Below are 18,327 nucleotides of genomic sequence, written 5' to 3'. Positions count from 1 at the left end.
GATAGTGTCCAATTGTTAAATACATTGTAAAATCAGTTGATAAAGATTTCTTTGCAGGTAAAAGTTTATCAAAATAGGGTGGCGCTGGGAAAACTGGGGTATAATTGTTTGTTATGTACAACTGATGAGATTCACATGAATGCCATTAACATGAGTAACAGAAAAGGGACTACTAAATGCAACAGAAAATATCAGAATTATAGACAGCTTTGAGCCTCTTGTGGCAGGTTAAACCACTGAGCTGCTGAACTTGCTGACCGAAAGATCAGCGGTTCGAATTCGGGGAGCAGGGTGAGCTCCCGCTATTAGCCCCAGTTTCTGCCAACCTAGAAGTTTGAAAACATGCAATTGTGAGTAGATCAATAGGTAATGCTTCGGTGGGAAACTAACAGCACTCTACGCCAGTGGTTCTCAACCTGGGGTCCCCAGATGTTTTTGGCCTACAACTCCCAGAAATCCCAGCCAGTTTACCAGCTGCTAGGATTTCTGGGAGTTGAAGGCCAAAAACATCTGGGGACCCCAGGTTGAGAATCACTGCTCTATGCAGTCATTCCAGCCACATGACCTAGGAGGCATCTACGGACAACGCCGGCTCTTCGGTTTAGAAATGGAGATGATCATCACCCCCCAGAGTCGGACACGACTAGACTTAATGCCAAGGGAAAACCTTTACTTTTACTTTAGACAACTTTACACATATGGAGGGAATACGAAAAGATACAGATTGAGTATCCCTTACACCAAAATCTAAAATTCTTCAAAATCCAGAAATATCCACATGGCTGGCTGAGTTAGTGACACCTTTGCTTTCTCAAAACAAATATTGTTTTATGCATAGAAGTATTAAAATATTGTGTATAAAATTAGACTTGGATTCTCTCTGCAAAATATTTCAGTATGTATGTGCAAATATTCCAAAATCTGAAAGAAAAAAAAGAAAATCTAACAATACTCTGATCCCAAGCATTTTGGATAAGGATATTCAATCTGCCCTTATACAAGGATTTCAGGACTGGCTTTAGTACCTTGGACAGCTCTTTTAAAGTGTGTAGTAAAACCTGAATTTACCAACCCACAGATGTGGAAGTCAGCAACTGTTACTGGATTAACCCAAAATCATCCAGTGAGCTTCAAGGTTGAGCAGAAATTATGAGGACTATAACTGAAAACCAATACTATGCTATGCAGTAGGAAGTTACACAATTTTGGTAACTTGTGCTTTCAGCACTGTCTTTTTATATTACTTTTAATTCAACTGTATTCTAATAGTCTATCATGTTGTAAGCTATCTTGAGTTTTAGGTTTGGAAGAAAGTTGGGATGCAAGGGAGCGCATATAGCTAAATGAAAAATGAAATCTATTTATTTATTTGATTTCCTTTGTATTTATTTATTTATTTATTTATTTATTTATTTATTTATTTATTTATGGGTTGCATTTCTACCCCGCCTTTCTCTACCCTGAAGAGGACTCAAGGTGGCTTACAAGTAGGCAACTATATGGAGCCATAGGATATGTACAATTGCAAATACATAAATAGAGTTATAAAAAAAATTAAAACAGTTTAAAATCGTGTGCATGTGTGTGTGGGTGTGTATCATATCCCACCTTTCATTTCCCCCACTCCAGTTAAATGTACCTATAATGGCATAAAAGTCAAGCAGGCTGAGTTCCTGCTTGACTTTTATGACAACTCCTGAGTTCCTTCCAGTTTTGAACAAAATTGGGTGTGCTTTTTGCCACCCAAATTAAATCAATGCATCTTGTGTGACAACTTTCAGCTGCCGGCGATCTACACTCTCTTAATATCTCTGTGCTCTTCTGCTCCAAAGGGTCCTTGATATTGTTTGGAAGGAAATATTTGCCCCTAGAGAGGATGACTAAAATGGTGTCTGACCTCAGGGTGTTTAAAGATTGTGTTAAAGGGTGATTCAGAGTCTTTTACTATTTTGGAAGCTGAGTGAAGATAGGCGGTTTCAGTTAAATTCAGGATTGATTCAGGGGACTCACAGATACAAATACTTTGCTCAACAACTCATTTTTTTAGTGACTTATCACTTGTGGAGTCTCAAGACAGCAAGAAAAACATGCCTATTAAAAAGTATTGTTTCAGATGATATAGATGATCAGTCCATAGTGTTCTCTAAAAGAGCTGTTTCACATGTTGCATTTCTGACTGATATACAATAAGTACGTGATTAATGTATCCAGCTCTTCCCAAGCATACGACAAGAGACAACTGACTTCCAAACACTACATAAATAATGACAATTGTGTGAGGAGTGAGGAAACACAAGCTGCTTGTCCTTTCAGCTCTAAACAGGGTTGCTTTTAGCTAGCACTTGAATCTACAGTAATCTTTGGTTCGACTATGGACAACTGCTTTACAAAACCATTTTAGGGCTGACAATTATTTTTTAAAAACATTTCAGCTCCCCATAACGCCTTTTCCCCCATTTGCCTCCATCTCATTCTTAGTCTAGTTCCACCCCTATTTCCAGAAGAAAGTGGTTATTTCCAAGATTCATTTCAAGAGGCAAAGAAGGCAATTGGAATCATCCTAAAGAATTTCTTACATCTTCTGTAACAGCACTGGATACAGGCCACGTGAACTTACAAACACACAAGCATATATAAAGTTACTTGACCCTGAGCCAGATAGCTGCTCCTTCAAGGCTAGGGTGAACAGATTTCAAGCTTGATGGATCCACTTTGTTTAATGGAACCTTGAAACCATTCATCAGAACTGTGGCAAAAGGCAATCCTTGGGAAGAAGCGAGGAATTGGTGTTACGTGGCCTCATAAAGAACACCAGCTCACTTCACTTTGTATTTGAAAGAATTATATTATGCCTCACAGGCCACCAAGGCTCTGGAGGCTATTAGCAAATAAAAGCAGTTACAATAATACAAATAGGTACTGTACCATTATCCAGGCGGAGACCACTAGGGTGCGCTAGAGAGAGAATGATAGTCCATTTAATGGGGGAACGGGGTTGAAGTAGGAAAACCATTTCCCCGTTTTCTTGTTATTCCCCAACCCATGTCCCCATCGTGGAAAAAACCCTTGTTTATGATATAGAAAGAGGGGAGAGGAAATGGAAGAAATGATTTTTTCCTGCAAATCACCACCTCTAAAATGGACTACCCTTCTCTCTAGCACCCCCTAGTGCAGTGTTTCTCAACCTTCCTAATATCAAGTTCCTCATGTTGTGGTGACCCCCAACTATAACATTATTTTCATTGCTACTTCATAACGGTAATTTTGTTACTGTTATGAATCATTATGTAAATATCTGATTTACAGGATGTATTTTCTTTCAATGGACCAAATTTGGCACAAAGACCAGATATGCCCAAATTTGAATACTGGCGGTATTAAGGTGGATTGATTGTATCATTTGGGAGTTGTAGTCACTGGGATTTATAGTTCACCTGCAATCAAAGAGCATTCTGAACTCCACCAATGATGGAATTGAACCAAACTTGACACACAGAACTCCCATGATCATCAAAAAATAATGGAATGGTTTGGTGGGCACTGGCCTTGAGTTTTGGAGTTGTAGTTCACCTACATCCAGAAAGCACTGTGAACTCAAACTATGATGGATCTGGACCAAACTTGGCATGAATATTCAATATGTCCAAATGTGAAGACTGGTGGAGTTTGGGGAAAACAGACCTACAATCAAAGAGCATTCTGAACCCCACCAACGATAGAATTGGGCCAAACTTCCCACACAGAACTCCCATGACCAACAGAAAATACTGTGTTTTCTGATGGTCTCTGGTGACCCCTCTGACACCCTCCTCGTGATCTCCCACAGGGGTCCCTACCCCCAGTTTGAGAAACACTGCCCTAGTAGCCTCCGTCTGGATAATGGAACAGTACCTACAAATATTTTAATTTTTTTTAGAAAACCTTAAAATACTTGTTAAAGGCTTTCCAAACATTCAAAAAAATGTTAAACTGGTATTTAAAAAAAACAGTTAAAAGTTGATTTAAACATTAAAGTCTATATGGAACAGCACTACTTTAGCTGTCCAACAGAAGCTCAAAAAGGATGGAGCCATTCTAGAAGAGTTTTTTTTTTTAAAAAGGAACGAATGCCTATCACTGTAGCACGTCTTAAAGAGAAAGCAGGAAAGGAGCTTTAAAGAACAGGGTTTGTTTATTTTGTCTTAAGATCCACCCATTTGAGAAATCTGATTTTCTTATACTGATAGATTGTCCCACAAACCAAGATCAAATTCTTAATTACAGTCATGTGTACATATAGATTTCCACAAGTTAGAGGACTATGTATGCCAAGCATGTAAGCCCTACCTTTGCAGATATCCACATAGTGTGTATATGATGCTAGGTCAATATTCCCTGATTTCATGTGAACGTTAGGAGTAACGTTCTGACAGTAAGAGCAGTTTGGCAATTGAATCAATTGCCTAAAGAAATGGTGAGGTCTCTTTCTCTGTACATTTCCAAAAACAGGCTGAGGAGCTACCTGCTTTAAATTGAAATTCTGCTCCTGTTGTGAGAGAATTGGCCATCTGCAAAGACGTTGCCCAGGGGGCACCCAGATGTTTTGCTGTTTTACCATCCTTATGGGAGGCTTCTCTCATGTCCCTGTATGGGGAGCTGGAGCTGACAGAGGGAGCTCATCTGTGCTCTCCTTAGATTCGAACCTCCGACCTGTCGGTCTTCAGTCCTCTCAGCACAAGGGTTTAACTCACTGCGCCACCGGGGGCTCCTTCCTGCTCTTAAAAGAATACCATGGAGTGAGCCACTCTAGGCCTCTCTTAGGAAGGAAGACCTGGGAGCAGCCACCAAGAAGGCCCTTCTTCCTTGTCCCACCAAACGTGTCTGAAAGACCAGTTGGATAAGAAAAGGGCCACCTCCAAAGATTATAGAGCTGTATAGGGGATTGTAGGTCATAACCAGCATTTTGACTTGTTCCTGGAAACTGGTAACCAATGGAGCTGTTGAAATCAAGGCAGATATAGCCAGCCCTGGTTAATAATCTGGCTGCAGCTCTTTGGACCAATTCTGGAAACGTAAGCTCACTAAAGCATATCTCACCATGAGTGGATTTGTGGGCTTTAGGAAGAACAGTACCAGTCCTGAACTGAGCTTACAGTTCTTCCAATGAAACAATTGCTCATTGTTATCACAAGCTTTCTCATGTTGGAAATATAATTTGGAACAAGTGAGTATTGAGGAGTCAGAAACTTAGCTAATGCACTGCAAATCACTCAGCACTGCTGGTAGATCCAGATACCACCCCACCCACCCCTCCAAACAATCAGCACCATCACTTTTGACTGGCAGTGGGTTTCCAAGATCTCCTAAAAGACCTATTTGTGATTCTTTTACCTCCCAGGGGAGAAACCTGTGGCCCTCTAGATGAGACTACTCGTCCCACCATTATGCTGGCTGGGACTGCTGGGCATTAAAAGTTCAACAACATCTAAAGGTTTAGGATCCTGAATCATTTTAACTGGTGGTGCAGTGGGTTAAACCGCTGAGCTGCTGAACTTGCTGACTGAAAGGTTGGTGGTTCGAATCTGGGGAGCAAGGTGAGCTTTTGCTGTTAGCCCCAACTTCTGCCAACCTAGCAGTTTGAAAACATGCAAATGTGAGTAGATCAATAGGTACTGCTTCTGCAGGAAGATAATGGCGCTCCATGCAGTCATGCTGGCCACATGATCTAGGAGGCATCTATGGACAATGTCGGCTCTTAGAAATGGGATGAGCACTACCCCCCCAAGTTGGATACGAGTAGACTTAATGTCAAGGGAAACCTTTACCTTTATACAGATTGAGCATATTTTAGTCAGAATTTTGCAGATGGATGGCTGACACTTTTGCTTTCCGATGGTTCAGTGTACTCAATGCACTGCCTTTCAGGCACAAAATTATTTAAAAACAGTATATACAATTACTTTCAGACAATATGTGTAAGGCATATATGAAACCTTAATTAATTTCATACCTAAACGTAGGTCCTGTCTCCTAGAAATTTCATTATGTACATATATGTAAATACAAATAAAAAAATCCAGACGAAAACAATTTTAGCCCCAAACATTTTGGATAAGGGATACTCAGCCTGTATCAAAGAAAGGACCTGAATCCTTATGCATTCAAAGTGTGGGTTCTATCAATGTTACAAAACAAAATCCAATTTCTATTTAGGCCTATGAGTAACCGGTTGCCCAGCATACTTACCAAGGGTGAATTGCTGCTTTTAGAAGTTGCACACTGAGATTCTGAATGACAGATTTCAAGTCCTGGCTCAGGTGACTCACTTTCTGGATTAATCAGGAAGTAGTTGTGTCCCAGAAAACAGTCATTATTCTTTGGCTGAAACATGTTGTCTGTGAAAGGGTTGGGATGACAACACCACTCATCCACCAAGTCACTCCAGTCCTCGTTGGGAAGGGAAAGGACTCGGAGAAAGGTCCTTAAAAGATGAAAAGGGATGAGTTGGATGTTACAATAAAGACCACTTACTTAAGCTATGCAATAGGCAGTTGTTTCAGTAGAGAAACAGGAGTTGATTTCACCATTTCCATTACACTGAGGGTAGGTATATTTTGTGGGTTAGGGAGACCGCAGTGCCACACTCCACATTCCCAAATAGGGGGAAAAAATCAAACAAGACCCATCTGTTTCACGTCCTGTTTTAGAGTCATCGTAATTACTTGAAAGCATACAACAACAAAAGGCAAAACTAATCAAGACAGACTTCCAGTGTCCAGCACAGACTACAGCAAGCTGTGCAATGTAATATTTCAGAATAAATTAGGACTAGTAATGAACAAGGATGAACAAAAAGGGCAGTTTCTAAAAAAACAAATCCTTAGGTTGAGTTAATACGCCTTTCACATGGACGAAATATCATTCCCAGTATAGAGTGGCTTGATATAAAATCTTGGATGTCATGCTGAGCCTGGTGAGAGGCTTATTACTTGCTGGATATTCAGTAAGAAGAACTCAGCAGCTTTTGGAAAAACTTTCTCCTTTATGACCACAGTCTGGATTGATGCCTTGCAAACATCCATGAGAAAAACCAGACTAGCCAATATGGATCCTAGAAAAGTCTGCTATGTGTTCTGCTGCTATAAATCTTTTTTAAAGAAGACCCACATCTCTAGTCCTTATGCCTTTTGTTTAATCAACTCACCTGCTAGTCCTACAAGACTATTGTACGTTGACATTTTGCAAAGCAAAACACATACAAATCCATTTCGGAACAAAGAAAGAAAAACAAAGCTTAGTCTTGCGGCTGAGCTAGAAGTTAGAACAAAACATTTTCACAGCTCATGGTATTAAATCTTCCATGCATGCAAGAAAATTAATAGTCGGCCCAATATGTAACATAATAAACGGAAACTTAAACAGATGGGTCCTTCCGTGTTCCATTTTTCAGCATACCTATAAAGCAAATGTGCAGTGATATTTGGGATTAATGGGAAAGGGTCAATGCCAGGAAAGTTAGCAGAGGAAAATTAATTTAAATGCCATTTTCTACCCAGTTCTCTGAAAGCAAGTGAACAGCAAGAGCAGCATTTCCCCCTGTGTGTCATGCATCAGAGGTCTGCACAACGTGAGACTGAACACAGCTTTTCAGCCAAATATTGTGTAGCTTCAACAAGCACACTATTTTTCAGTCCTTTGCGGCAGGAAAAAAAAGGAGTCAGTTTTGTAACCAAACCCCATATTGCCAGAAATTCTCTTTAGCTTCCAATTATAGAAAATCTTTGATGGCCTGCCAGCGAGAAAAATGGGGTTGAAGGGACAAACCACTTTTGCTACGGAGTAACTAAAGGTCTTACAGAAAATGATAACACTAAACAAACAAAATTCAGGTCACCTTGTTAATTAATTATTAACAATTCAAAATAGCCATCTAGATAAGTCTAGTTATGATACAGCATATTAATGCTGTTGATAAATAAATGAAATTAAATATCCTCCTTAGAATAGACTTTTAAAAAAGTATAAGAAAACAGCGAGTTAACTTGAAGTGTTCTTCTAGCTGGATCTTGTGATTTATTTATTAGGAAATTTTAATATCCTGCTCTTTAGCCTGAAGACTCAATTAAAAAAAACCCAAAGTGAAATGAAAACAAAGAATGAAAATAAGGGTTTGGGGATTACTATTTATATTGGATATGGAGTTAACAAGGTGCCAAAATTTAATTCTCTGAATGGAAGAACCAGTTCCTTGTCCAAAGATTTGTATTCTCACCTCAACATCTATGTTATGCCAATATAAACTAAGATTTCAGGAGCAAAAACCTCACCAAAGCAGTCGTCACACTTAGTAGAATTCCTCAAATCCTTTTAAAATCTACCCCATCCACAGAAAAGCCACAATATAAAAAGCTTGACACTTACCGATCCCTTATTATACTCTCGCCACAAGTCTGGCAATAAAAAGTGCAACTCTTTTTAGATTTAGGATTGCCACCAACAGCTGTTAGCATTTCTGGAAGGCATTGAAGAAGAAAATCCACACTAAATTCACCATGAAAAAGCAATCTATATTACTATGGCATTATCATGCAAATAATAATATATAGAGAGAGCTTAGCTTGAAAATTTGAGCAGAAGTAATACATTATTTCAATAACAATGTAACCTACAATTGACTAAAGTAAACATAGATACATTTCCTGTAGATAAAAAGGTAAAGGTTTCCCCTGACATTAAGTGTACTCATGTCCGACTCTGGGGGATGGTGCTCATCTCCATTTCTAAGCCAAAAAGCCGGTGTTGTCCAGAGACACCTCCAAGGTCATGTGGCCAGCATGACTGCATGGAGCACTGTTACCTTCTCGCCATGGCGTTACCTATTGCATGTTTTTGAACTGCTAGGTTGGCAGAAGCTAGGACTAACAGCAAGAGTTCACACTGCTCCCCATATTCAAACATTTCGGTCAGCAAGTTCAGCGGGTCAATGGTTTAACCCACTGTGCCACCAATTCATATTATTATGAATCTTGATATTGCATACACAGAAGCCTAAAACTAACAGAATAATGATAATCAAAATAATGCTCACACTACACCATTTGTGCTATGATTTTATTTTAATTGTTAAGTTTGCATCCTATGGAATCCCAGAACATGTAGTTAATTTTAGAACTGGAGCTGTCTGGTCAAGATTTCTAAATATTTCCCAACTGCAAATCCCGGAATTTCATAAGGTTAGTAATATTACCATTATGTTTGTTTATTCCTCGCTATTTCTCTCCACAAAGGAGACTCGAAACAGCATAAGATGTTGCCATGAAAGTTAAAATTGGATTACAGTTCTAAGATTGTATAAAGAGGGGAGTTCTGGTAAGGTCAAAGCTAAAATGAGGTGTGAACTGCCCTTCTTGTTCTGTCTATGAACTCTTATTGACCACTATAGAAAAAACAGTATTGACCACTATAGAAAAAAAATTTATACTGAAATTTTAGCTGATAGGTTTGGGATACACACTAGATCTTGCTGATAGTACACCTCCCATCAGCCAAAGCTAGCATAGTCAATAGGAAGAGAGGATGGGAAGTGCAGATCATCAGCAACTGCAAATCCCCATAATCCCAATCCCAGCATTAATATATAGAATGGGTTGCTGTGAGTTTTCCAGGCATTGTGGCCATGTTCCAGAAGCATTCTCTCCTGACGTTTCACCCACATCTATGGCAGGCATCTTCAGAGGTTGTGAGGTCTGTTGGAAACTAGGCACGTGAGGTTTATATCTGTGGAATGTCCAGGGTGGGAGAAAGAACTCTTGTCTGCTTGAGGCAAGTGTGAATATCACAAATGACCTCCTTGATTAGCATTTAATGGCCAGCTTGCACTTTCCCTGGCTCTACCCAGGAACGAATGCACATTCCCTATTCCCCTCGTACGCAGCATTTAATCTTTCTGCCATGATACTGTTTTTAATTTGTGTATTGTGACTGATGTTATTTGATGTTGCTGTTTTTATTGTGTGGGTTTTAATCTGTATTTTGTGTATTACCCTCGTAAGCTTCCCCGAGTCCTTTCAGAGAGATGGTGGCGGGGTATAAGAATAAAGTTGTTGTTATTGTTTTGTTGTTATTATTATTTGCAACATTCACACTTGCCTTAAGCAGACAAGAGCTTTTTTCTCCACGGATATATAAACCCCACTTGCCTAGTTTCCAACAGACCCCTCAACCACTGAGTATGCCTCCCATAGATGTGGGTGAAACATCAGGAGAGAATGCTTCTGGAACATGGCCATACAGCCCAGCAACCCATAACTACCTAATGATTCTGACCATGATAACCTTCAACAATATATAGACTATTAACAAAAATAATCTGATTCCTAGGCATCTGGCAAAATATGCAAAACTCTGATAGAGAAACAATAAGGTATTTTTGCCAAATTTATTTTTAAAAGCATCACTAAACACTGTCCATTGGTAAAGTGTATTGGGGAAAATTTCCATTCCATTCCATGATCAACACTTCATCTAACTTGCTATGCAAACGTATACATTTTGACTTCTAAATAATACCCACTGAGCTTAATGGGGTTTAGTCTCACAAAGAAGCCATAAGTCTCACAGTGGGCATTCACTGCAACCAAGTAAAAGCAAAGATGCGTGCTAAAGTGAAAAAAATAACCTGAACAGCATAATTCCTGGAACTTTTTAAAGGAGTGTCAGAGCACAGAGTTACAGCTCAGAGTCTCAAAAACTATAACAATAGAGATATGAAAACCTTGTTTTATGCCTCAGTATTATTGCTTTTGCAGGGGAAACCCAGATTAATAGCAACTTTTGGTATCAATAGGCTCAGTATAGGGAGTAATCCAATAAAAACCATGCCGGGCTTAATGAAAATTTAGAGATAACATAGAAACAAGAAAGCGATCAGAATTGAAAGATATCTCACAGCTAAAAGGTAAACCTTCCTCAATCCTATACTGCTCAAGTGAATCGTAAAGTTTCTGGAAAATGTACTTAATTCTACAGTTTGACCTGCTTGCTTTACAAAAAGCACACACGAAATGCCAGCCAACTTTCTTACTTGAATTTAAACTTGCTTGAACTAGAAATCGCATATGTAAGCCATCTCCAGGCACATACTGCAGTCCGCGGCAGGAAGAAGGAACAATCCTGACCTCTCCTGGAAGGTTCAGCGCCTTGCAGTCTTCACCAATTTTAAGCTCTATCAAGGAAGGCATCACAGTAATATCCATAGGACAGCTTTCCAGCTTCAGGTCTCTGGGTTTTTTTAAAAAAAGAAGCAAGGATGTTCCACTTGAGAAAGCTTTGCAATAAACACACACAAGGACTGTGAAATTCAGCGGGGGAAGCAACTGTTGTTATTAAAACCAATTTTATGCCACCATTTGTAAGGTAGTGTAAGGAAAGCAAACATGAGAAAACAGACATACGAGTGTAGCATGCAATAGAGTTCCCCTTCCTCCTGCAGCCTCCTGAAAATATACTCCCAAGTTTCCCCAAAAAGTCAACCTATGTCTGACCAAGCTGGCATGGGATTGGGAACCAACAAAACTGTAAACCTTGAATGAGCAGTGCAGGATTCCCTTCCCCTTCACTACCCCTTCATCTTGGTGATGGAAAGTTCATAATGTTGTTTCATATGACCACTGAGATGTCTATTGAGAATTCCTCCCAATGAAGTGTACATCAAAGGAATGCAGCAGCTATTCAACGTCATTTTCATAGAGTTGGGAAAAGCTCCAAGGGCCATACAGTCCAACTCCCTGCTATAAACAATCAAAGCACTCCTGACAGATGGCCATCCAGCCTCTCTTTAAACACAAGAAGGAGGCACCATCACACACTGGGGCAGCATTTTCCACTGCAGAAAAGTGCTTACTGTCATTGAATGAATGAATAAATGAATGAAACTTTATTTATAGCCTGTCCTATCTCCCCGAAGGGACTCAGGGCAGATCACAAGAAAACAGACAGTGGCAAACATTCAGTGCCAACAATATTATATAAACAAACCAAAAACAACTGAATAAATTAGAAAGCAACTTAAGTCAAACATATGTAACATAATACACATAATTACAAACCTCTTAAGTCCTTAAAATCTCATTAAAAGCTCTAAGATTAGGCTAAAATTGTTGGATGGGGAATGGTGAACCACAGATTAACATGGCGGAAATTAGCAGCTAGGCGAAAGTGCATATAGATGTACTTAATCCTCCTCCTCTCCATAAGATAAATTGCATAGATGTGTTTTAAATAGCTTTTTAAAGGGGGGGGGGACGAGGCCATTTTTAATTGTTTAGGGACGGAGTTCCAGAGGTGGGGAGCGATCACGGAGAAGGTCCTCTCTCTCATTCCCACCAGCCGCACTTGAGATGGGGGTGGGACCGAGAGGAGGGCCCCTCAGTCAACCGCAATGCTCGTGTTGGTTTGTATATGGAGATGCGGTATTTCAAATAGCCTGTCAAGAAGTTCTTCCTATTGTTTAGGTGGAATCTCTTTTTCTGTTTGAACCCATTGCTCTATTTCCTACTCTCCAGAGTAGGAGAAAACAACCCGTTGTCCTTTAAAATACTGAAACATGGCTATCATGTCCCCTCTCTATCTTATCTTTTCCAAGCTAAACATACCCACGTCACACCTCTTAGGACTTGCCTTCCATACCTTTTACCATTTTGGTCATCATTATCTGGGCATGCTTCAGTTTGACATTATTTCAAATGCCTTCTCCAAGTGATCAGTCTTTTCTGGTCTGTAGGGATCCAAAGTAGCCAGTGGCTTACATGTATGTGGGGGAATGATGTCAATTCATTCTGTTTCAGTTGGAACTTGTAACGGAGATATCCAAGGTTCAAAAGTTTAATCCCCAAATAGGATCAGCACCTTGGATAGATCCATTAAAGTTTCGACTAAAGATCTCCAAGGACATGGAATCCGCCAGAAGCCATTATGCCTAGCAAGACAATTTGTCCTTCTAGCAGTCCAATAAGCAGGAATTGAGTTTGCAGGTGTTAGAAGAGGAGGCATAACTCCATCTACAATTGACTCTGGCTCCATCAACTTCAGCCCTATCTGCATGGCTATGAATAGGGAAAAAACTGTATCCCACCGTGTTGTGCAAGGTTACAGTCTGCCAGTGCAAGCCTATACAGGCAGTCCCCAAGATACAAACAAGACAGGTTCTGTAGGTTTGTTCTTAAGTTCAATTTAAGTCAAAACAGGTACATTCTTAACTCCAGATAGTGTAACTCCAGATAGATAGATACTTTAGATATCATAAGGAATGGTTATCACCCCTGTGGCATTTGTTTTGCTGTCTGTTCAAAAGATTTCCTTTCACTTTCTGTCCTTGGAATAATTGGATTTTGAAAAATTTGGCTTTTTGTGAGAACAAGTATTGGAGATCCTATCTGTATTTTAGATATTTATGGCACTTGTACGTTCTTCTGTAAACCACCCTGAGTATTTTATGGGAGATGGTGGTGGGATATAAAGTTGTTGTTATTATTATTATTATTATTATTATTATTTATCTCATTTCCTAGGAGCCCCTGGTGGTGCAATGGGTTAAACGCTTGTGCCAGCAGGACTGAAGACCAACAGGTCGGAGGCTCGAATCTAGGGAGAGCAAGGATGAGCTCCCTCTGTCAGCTCCAGCTCCCCATGCGGGGACATGAGAGAAGCCTCCCACAAGGATGGCAAATAAAGTTATTATTATTATTATTATTATTATTATTATTATTATTCTCACTTCCTAGGAGCCTCTGGTGGCAGAATGGGTTAAACCAGTGGTTCTCAACAGGGGTCCCCAGATGTTTTTGGCCTGCAACCCTCAGAAATCTCAGCCAGTTTATCAGCTGTTAGGATTTCTGGGAATTGTAGGCCAAAAACATCTGGGGACCCCAGGTTGAGAACCACTGGGTTAAACCCTTGTGCCGGCAAGACTGAAGACCAAAAGTTGTAGGTTTGAATCCATCTGTTAGCTCCAGCTTCTCATGCAGGGTCATGAGAGAAACCTCCCACAAGGATGGCAAAACATCTGGGCATCCCCTGGGCAACGTCCTTGCAGACGGCCAATTCTCTCACACCAGAAGCGACTTGCAGTTTCTCAAGTTGCTCCTGACACACACACACACACACACAAAACTCACTTCATGTTGTCTCAGCCCCGTTCTTAACTAGGAGTCATTTGTAAGTTGGATGTTTGTAACTCGGGGACTGCCTGTACACTCACAAACAAGTCTCTTGGAAGGTATCAGTTTTACACTTAGGCAAATCTGCTTAGGATGGCATTCCCTGAGCCATGGCAGTGGAAGTAGTGTTCATCCCACGTGTAGAGCAGTGTAAAGCAGGCATGGGCAAACTTCGGCCCTCCAGGTGTTTTGGACTTCAGCTCACACAATTCCTAACAGCCTACGGCTGTTAGGAATTGTATGAGCTGAAGTCCAAAATACCTGGAGGGCCGAAGTTTGCCCATGCCTGGTGTAGACTGCCATTGGAATTATAAAAAGGGGGATTAGAAAAAGGGAAGTTCGTACCGGAGAAGGAGCAACGCGCTCTGCGTCCTCTGCCTGATCTCCAAGAAGACTGCAGGAGCCATTAAGGAAGGAAGGAAGAGCCAGGAGACTTCAGGCTCACCCAGGAATGAATGAACCCACGTGGGAGGAGGAGGAGGAGGAGAGCTCAGCCCAGGAAGTGCCTTCGAATTCAACCTGCAAAGAGACCAAAGTGTTCCTTTCCTTTGCACAGCGCCCCCTGGGGTGCACATTCTGCAATGCAGAACAAAGCTTTCCAAACTTCGCATGTTGGTGACACACTTTTGAGACATACATTCTTTCTCAACAGGCTATTTCAGTTTTACTAGCAAGCTGGTGGTTAAACCAACCCCTTAGAAGTGTGTGTGTATGTATGTATATATATTCTCTCTCTATATATATAAATGCTCTGTTTGTTTTGAGTGACATCATAACTCAAAACCCGCTGGACGAATTGCCGTCCCATTTGGCCACAAGACATCTAGTAACCCAAGGAGTGACCGTCACTCAAAAAAATTGATTTTGTCATTTGGGAGTTGTAGTTGCTGGGATTTATAGTTCACCTACAATCAAAGAGCATTCTGAACTCCACCAGTGATAGAATTGAACCAAACTTGGCACACAGGACTCCCACGACCAACAGAAAACACTAGAAGGGTTTGGTGGGCATTGACCTTGAGTTTGGGGGTTGCAATTCACCTACATCCTGAGAGCACTGTGGACTGAAACAATGATGGATCTGGACCAAACATGACACAAATATTCCATATGCCCAAATATGAACACAGATGGAGTTTGGGGAAACACAGACCTTGACATTTGGGAGTTGTAGTTACTGGGATTTATAGTTCAAAGAGTATTCTGAATGCCACCAATGATAGAATCAGGCCAAACCTCCCACACAGAACCCCCATGACCAACACAAAATAATGTGTTTTCCGGTGGTCTTTGGCAACCCTTTTGACACCCCCTCATGACCCTCCCGCAGGGATCCCAACCCCCAAGTTGAGAAATGCTGCCTTAAGGCCATCCAGTCCAACTCACTTCACCAGGGCAAGAAAACATAATCAAAGCCCTTCTGATAAAGAGCCATCCAGCTATATATATGTACATACACACACACACACACACACACATAATTTAGATAGATATATGTGATCCACACACAGAGAGATATATGTATATGGCAGATATAGTATCATAGATATGACAGGGACCCCTAAAGAAGGACAATAATATGTTTCATGTTCCAGAGTAGGCAAACCAGACGATCTCTATATCAACACTGTCAAAGAAACAAGAAGTACCGTTTACCCACAAGCATAAAGAAATTACATATATTAGAAACCAACACTTTCTAATTACTTTATTTTCCAGATCACCAGACTGGGCCACAGCAACGCGTGGCAAGGGACGGCTAGTACATTATAACCAAGCCATATCACCAAGGTGAAAGAAGAAAGTGCAAAAGCTGGGTTGCAGTTAAAGATAAAAAAAAACATTAAAAAAATTAAATGTAACACAGGTGGGACAGGATAACAGTGAAGTAATGTAAGAGGGACTGGATTTGATTCATTTTTCACCACTGTTCGTATTTCTCCCCTCCTTTTTATCCTTCCTTCCAATGCAACAACGTTTTTGAACGTGTTTGCATACGCTCTCCACATAGCCTACATCAGTATGCTTGGCTGTTTCTCCTCCCTCTTTCTACTGAACTACCTTGCAAAGGATCTCCAGATAGCCTACATCACCTGCTTGGCTGTTCCCTCCCCCTCCCCCCAAACCGAACTACCTTGTCAACTCTGTCATAGCTGCGTGTGGTCGCCCGTGTACATGGTGCTGTGTCTTTGGTTTGCTCTTCTCCACACTCGTATGTCGTGGATTCCACTTTGTGGCCCCATTTCTTGAGGTTGGCTCTGCATCTCGTGGTGCCAGAGCGCAGTCTGTTCAGCGCCTTCCAAGTCGCCCAGTCCTCTGAGTGCCCAGGAGGGACTATCTCGTTTGGTATCAGCCATGGATTGAGGTGCTGGGTTTTAGCCTGCCACTTTTGGACTCTCGCTTGCTGAGGTGTTCTTGTGAGTATCTCTGTAGATCTTAGCAAACTATTTCTTGATTTAAGGCATTGGCATGCTAGTTGATATCTGAACAGGGGATGGGCCAGAGATGTCACGGCTTTGGTCCTTTCATTATTGGCTGCTACCTCCTGGCTGAACTGGTGGGGCAGAACTTGCTTACTTTTACTTACTTAGGCGATCCCTCATAGGCTGAGGATGATGGTCCTCCAAGTGATATCGAGCTCTTTTTGGGGCACTCCCTGCGAGGGAAGTCCCTAAAAGGACCGCTAATGGGGTCCTGACCTTGGCGAGCGGCCAGCGGATGCCAATTCAAAAAGACGCAGAAACGTTGAAAATCAATCTCGCCAGAGGCTGAAGAGGAAATCTGCGACCGAGGCGTTTATTTAGCGATTCAGCTGAAAAGGATGCATTAAAGGGATGAATCCACAGTAAGCATGCAGTACAGTGAATTTCAGGTATATTTATACAGGCAAAACAAAGAAATCCCGGTTTGAATCCCCCCCCCCCCGCCTCCTGTCAGTTCCCTCTGTCCTGATTGGCCGGCTCCAGAACAGCTGGGAGGAGGCTTGGCCGCTGGTCCCGCCTTCCCTCCAATCGCCGGCCGCTGTCGCCTCCAGGGGCCAATCAGAGCCCTCGGAGCGCCTCCGGAGATTGTCCAATCAGCGGCCAGGAGGCGGGACGTATCTTGACAGCGCAGAGGGGCGGATTTGCCTGGAGGCGTCCGCCAGCTGATTGAGCGCCCTTTGTTCTTCGCACGGCAGGGAGGCGGAAGGGGAGACAAGGGATTTCCTGGGTTCCGATAAAAGATGTGTATAGGAAAAAAAGGGTGGCTATGGGTGGTGTCTGGATCTCAACCCTGTGGCGAAGGGAGTCCTTTGTCACAGGGGAGCGTACACAAAACACCATGATTGATTTAATCAGTCTGTTTTTCCGGGCCTTTTGGCTGACAGATTTCTGGCTTTTGTTCGTCTGACTCTGAAAACAAAGCCATAGATCTGCCAGTATTTGTCCATGCAATGTAAATATGAATGGAGTTTCTTCCAGGGAAATGGGATTTCCTTAACTGTAATCCCAGGTCACATACTCTTTTATAGGGTAAAGTTCAAGAGTGGAAAGGCAAGGAAAGGCAAGGAAAGGGGGGGGGGGTGAGGGTACATCTCATTTCACTTCATTACATATTATATATATTTCATGCACATATTCTTTATAGATTCTTATAACTCATAGACTTCATATAAAAGATCCCCGTCCCATCCCCATATAGTTTATTAGAAAAACACAGCAATTTGATAAGGGCAACCAGCAGAGTTCTTGAGGTTTGATCCTTTGCAACAAGAGCATGCACACACAGGCGGGGAGCTCCTTCTCCCCAAGCGGCTTGGATTTTGAGTTCATGGAGGAAGCCCGTGATGCCAGGGCACCAAGTCAATCAGTGAGGGCAGAAAGGTCCGCAAAGAGTCCACAAATGGTGGAGAGTGGGGCAATGTCCTTTGGGGAACTGCATTTCCCTGATCAGGGGCCAGGGTCCAGTGCACAAGCCAGAGAATTCACAGAGAGGAAACAGGAACCCAGTTATGTGTGCTGGGTCAGGAAGCAGCAGAATCCATGGTCCGGCCCTTGGTGAACTACAAATACTTGGGGGGGGGGAGATGCTCTGCATCAAATCCTCCCTTCGAGGCTGGGAAATGGTCACACTCATTTCCTCAAGCCTCGAC

The 18,327-nt window shown here is 41.7% G+C and overlaps 1 protein-coding gene across 3 annotated transcripts in view; it reads right to left on the bottom strand.

The window, feature by feature from the left end:
* UBE3D (ubiquitin protein ligase E3D) overlaps positions 1-14,690 on the bottom strand; it is a 66,948-nt gene extending 52,258 nt beyond the window's left edge. Inside the window, exons 1-4 of one of the 3 annotated variants that reach the window (XM_067467661.1) lie at positions 14,541-14,690; positions 11,063-11,259; positions 8,401-8,491; positions 6,226-6,460 (exon numbers count right to left, since the gene is read on the bottom strand). In XM_067467661.1, coding sequence (XP_067323762.1) covers positions 6,226-6,460; positions 8,401-8,491; positions 11,063-11,259; positions 14,541-14,602 — 585 coding nt within the window. In that variant the 5' untranslated portion in view covers positions 14,603-14,690. The remainder of the gene's footprint in view (positions 1-6,225; positions 6,461-8,400; positions 8,492-11,062; positions 11,260-14,540) is intronic. The other 2 variants (XM_060752967.2, XM_067467667.1) reach the window with 2 other exon arrangements.
* Between the last annotated feature and the right edge of the window lie 3,637 nt (positions 14,691-18,327).

The sequence above is a fragment of the Anolis sagrei genome, chromosome 1 (assembly GCF_037176765.1).
Source record: "Anolis sagrei isolate rAnoSag1 chromosome 1, rAnoSag1.mat, whole genome shotgun sequence".
Classification (NCBI taxonomy): domain Eukaryota; kingdom Metazoa; phylum Chordata; class Lepidosauria; order Squamata; family Dactyloidae; genus Anolis; species Anolis sagrei.
Note: the sequence above shows the minus strand (reverse complement) of the source record. Positions and strands in the feature narration are given on the sequence as shown.